General features: G+C 45.8%; 1 protein-coding gene across 1 annotated transcript in view; it reads right to left on the reverse strand.

The window, feature by feature from the left end:
- LOC110316679 (transient receptor potential cation channel subfamily V member 5) overlaps nt 1–1533 on the reverse strand; it is a 27012-nt gene extending 25479 nt beyond the window's left edge. Inside the window, exon 1 of the mRNA XM_021191111.2 lies at nt 1365–1533. Within this exon, the coding sequence (XP_021046770.1) occupies nt 1365–1474 (110 nt within the window). The 5' untranslated portion in view covers nt 1475–1533. The remainder of the gene's footprint in view (nt 1–1364) is intronic.
- Between the last annotated feature and the right edge of the window lie 2079 nt (nt 1534–3612).

Consider the following 3612-nt stretch of genomic DNA (forward strand, 5'->3'; position numbering starts at 1 on the left):
GGGAAGAGGTGAAGAGAACAAGAGAAGAGCAGAAGCAGACAGTGGTGGCACAAGCCATTAATCCCAGCACTTGGGAGGCAGAGGCAGAGGCAGGCAGATTTCTAAGTTCAAGGCCAGCCTGGTTTACAGAGGCAATAGGAGGAAACAGGGAGGGGAGAAGTTTATAGTTAAAGAATTTTTTTTATCCCTCATAATGCTCCCAGGAGGATCATAAAGAGGCAGAAGTCAGACCCTGCCCTATTTCAGCTAAGCTCTTGGTCTCAGTTGAGTCTTGTGGCCCTGACCAACTCAGAGTGACTAGGACTGGATTCCAGAGTTTACCCTTTGTGTTGAGGCTACTATATAAAGCTCTTGTCCAATCCAACCCTTGATCCCACTGCAGCTTTGCTGAGGAAGTCCAGAAAACAAGTGAACTCAAAGACCTGGAGAAGCCGAAGTTCCCATTTCATAACCTAGGGTAGAATAAACAGAGGACCTAGACAGTGGAAGGACTCAGTACAAACGGGAAATGCAAGACTCCTTCACAATTATTAACACTTTCAAGAAGGACAAACTGAATGCTGAACCAAGCACAAGGCACTTCTGAGCCCTGGCAGGCATTCCGTCATCACTTTATTCCGAGTTCCAGCCAGCTCTCCAGGGGAAGCAAATCCCACAAACTCTGATGTAGAAGCCCACTTGCCTGGACAGCTTTTCCTACTTCTGGATCAGAGTTCAGTCAAAGAATGATCTACAGGTGGAACAACAACCCTACACTAAAGGCTTTTAGTTATCTCCAGGATTGCTGGCCAGCACTACACTGTTAGAAGGTAGAATTGAAGTTAGCACTCCAGTCTCACTTGAGTTGCCTTCGGCTAATCACCTGCAGGCATTATACAAACAAACAAACAAACAATCAAACCCCTCCTCCCCCTTGCTCAGGTAATCAACTGTCATTCTTCCAGATGACAACTTCGTGATCCTTCTTTCCTCAAGTCTTCTAAACAAAAGCTCCTTCAAAACCTGCAAGATATCATTCCTTTACCCCCAAAGCAACTCCCCAGCATCTTCTCTTGCTTGACCTCCCCACTAACCCACCTAGCTTCTATCTGTCTCCTTGGGTCTCTTTGCTATCTCTTTTCTCGAGGCAGGAAAAGAAGTATAACTCTTGGCTGTCATTCTGGCTTTGCTTTTACATACACATTCAAGCTCTCCACATTCAAGCCCATACCATGGGCTAGCTGGAGTAGCATGCCATGTAGGCTGGAAGGGGAGAACACAGACAAGAGCCTGGCATTGAATTTGAGTGTTTTCTCAGGGAAACAGGCTAGGTACCAAGGGACTTAAGATTCTGTGCAGTAGTGTGGGCACCCTGAAGAGCCTACCTTTTCTGCTGTAACATATGAAGCTGATCCACATGCTGTTTCCAGTCTTGGTCTCTGACCCACCAGTTGAGAAGTTTCTGAAGTTGAATCCAAGGAGTTTTCGCTCCCATGTCTTCTTGCACGTACTTACAACTTGTTCAAATCTCATGGAAGGAGCCAGTCTAGGATGACAGAGGCTGATGGAGGAGTCTAGGTCTCTTGGGAGTGAAGAAAGGTTTATATATCTCCCAGGAATTTGTGCGTGCCATGGGTTGTTGTGAGGTGTGAATATATGCATGTGTACTGAACAACTAGCCACATTGCTGGGAGAAGGGGAGGGGACCTTCCCAGAGCTGAGCCTGGGGGCATAAAACAGCCTGGCTTAGGGAGGGGGAAGGGGAAGAAGCTTGACTCTTGGCAGTGGGCTGGGCTGCTGAGACTGGGAAAGGCTGAGAGGTGGGGCCGAGGAATTTGGGGAGGGAGCAAGGCTAGATAATTCTGAAGGTGGAACAGGTACCCTGGGATGTAAATCCTAGAAGACTCCTAGGGAATTCTGTGTAACTCTTGATGTTAGACAGCAGAAATTGAGAATGATTAATGGACAGAGAAATCTTTCTACACCGAGACGCTTTCAACACAGCGGGAGGAATGGGTTCTGATAAGGCAAAGTTCCTTTATTAAATTATATCTTGCATTGTCTTGATGGCTTTCAGTGAGACATATTAATGTTGTTGAATGTATTCCTTCAATGGACCTGTGAGATTAGTGGAAATAAAGCAAGGGCAGCTTTTGGATGAGAATATACCACACTGAGAGTAAGTGTGCTCTCATCTCCTGGTCTGGAGACAACATTGAAGCAGGCTTTCAACTTGTGACCTTAGTTTCCAATTCATACTTCTCCAGGTCTTTGTACTTCTTAGGAATCTTTGGGCCATACAGACTTGAGTGGATATGCTTGAGACGCTCTGTGGGAGAGCCTTAGGACTGCCCCTTCCTTTTGAGGAAAATGAGAGCTCTGATCCAGAGAACAAAATATCTATAGCAGAGCAAGAATGGAAACAAAAGGAAATATAGAAAGGAAGAAGAGCTACACGAGACAAGGAGAAACAATGTTCTTAGTGGGAGGGTCACCTTGTAGAGCATTTTTATGCCTCACTGGGGGTTGGGGCAGTGTGGGTGCTAATGGTTTCTGAGACCTGTGGACTTCTAGTCTAAGGAGATGGAGGCAGTGATAAGGTTGAGGTGGGGGTTATAGATGCACTGATAAGTAGAGAGGGAGCAGGTCATGAACAGTGCACTTGCCAAGGAAACACTAAGACCATAAAGCTGATCCTTGAGGGGGTGGGGGTGGGGTGGACAGGGATTGTGCTAGAGAAGTCTTGTTCAGTAAGAGTCACAGAGCAGGCTCGGTCACTAAGGACATTTCCCATAGGTCTCTGAAGGAAGCAAACACCCACCAGTCTTCAACTTTTCTTTTCCTTGCTCCTCTTGTCTCTACTAGATTCTTCAGTGGGAGAGGGATGGATAAGTTGGATGAGAAGCAAGTTATCCCTTGTCCCATCTCTATCGATCTGTTGGTGGAAGTTTTGAATCTTTCCTCCTCTGGCTTTTCTCTCCACTATTCCTTCCTTTTTGTCATGTCTATATTGTCATGTCACAGTTCTGTTGCCCTTTCTTGTCATCTCTTTCTACTCAATGCTCCTGTAGCTCTCTGCACCAAATGCCACTGCAGCCTTTCTTCCAGATAGCACCTTCTCTTGTAATACTGTCCCAGCAGGGCAGTTGCATCTTAGGTGCAGGGATGATACCCATTGTTGAGTCCAGGGGATATCCCACCTTCTCACAGGTATCTAGGAGGAGGAGGTTAGGGATTTTTCTTTTTTTCATTTTGGTTGTTAGTTTCCTTGTACTTTTATGTTTTTTACTTTGCAAGAAGATTCATATTAAATAATCCCCAGGTTCTGCATGATTTACTTCTGATGTTAAGAGTCAGGCATGTGATCTGGTAAAGAGGTAGAAGTCATTGATGGTGAGCCTATGTTGGCTCTTTCCAGTCCAGATACTCCTCCCACAGCTGCCCTTCCATTCATGTCTACAGAGCTGTGAGTTTCTCTGCATACCAGAGAACCAAGAAGCTATTCCTTCAAATTAACCAGGAGGAGATTTGTGCGTGTGTGTGTGTGTGTGTGTGTGTGTGTGTGTGTGTGTATTTTCCATTCATTCATCACTCTCTGGATCTGCAGGTCAATGGGTACAAGGTTGGGGTAAG

This window comes from Mus pahari, chromosome 2 (assembly GCF_900095145.1).
Source record: "Mus pahari chromosome 2, PAHARI_EIJ_v1.1, whole genome shotgun sequence".
Lineage (NCBI taxonomy): Eukaryota > Metazoa > Chordata > Mammalia > Rodentia > Muridae > Mus > Mus pahari.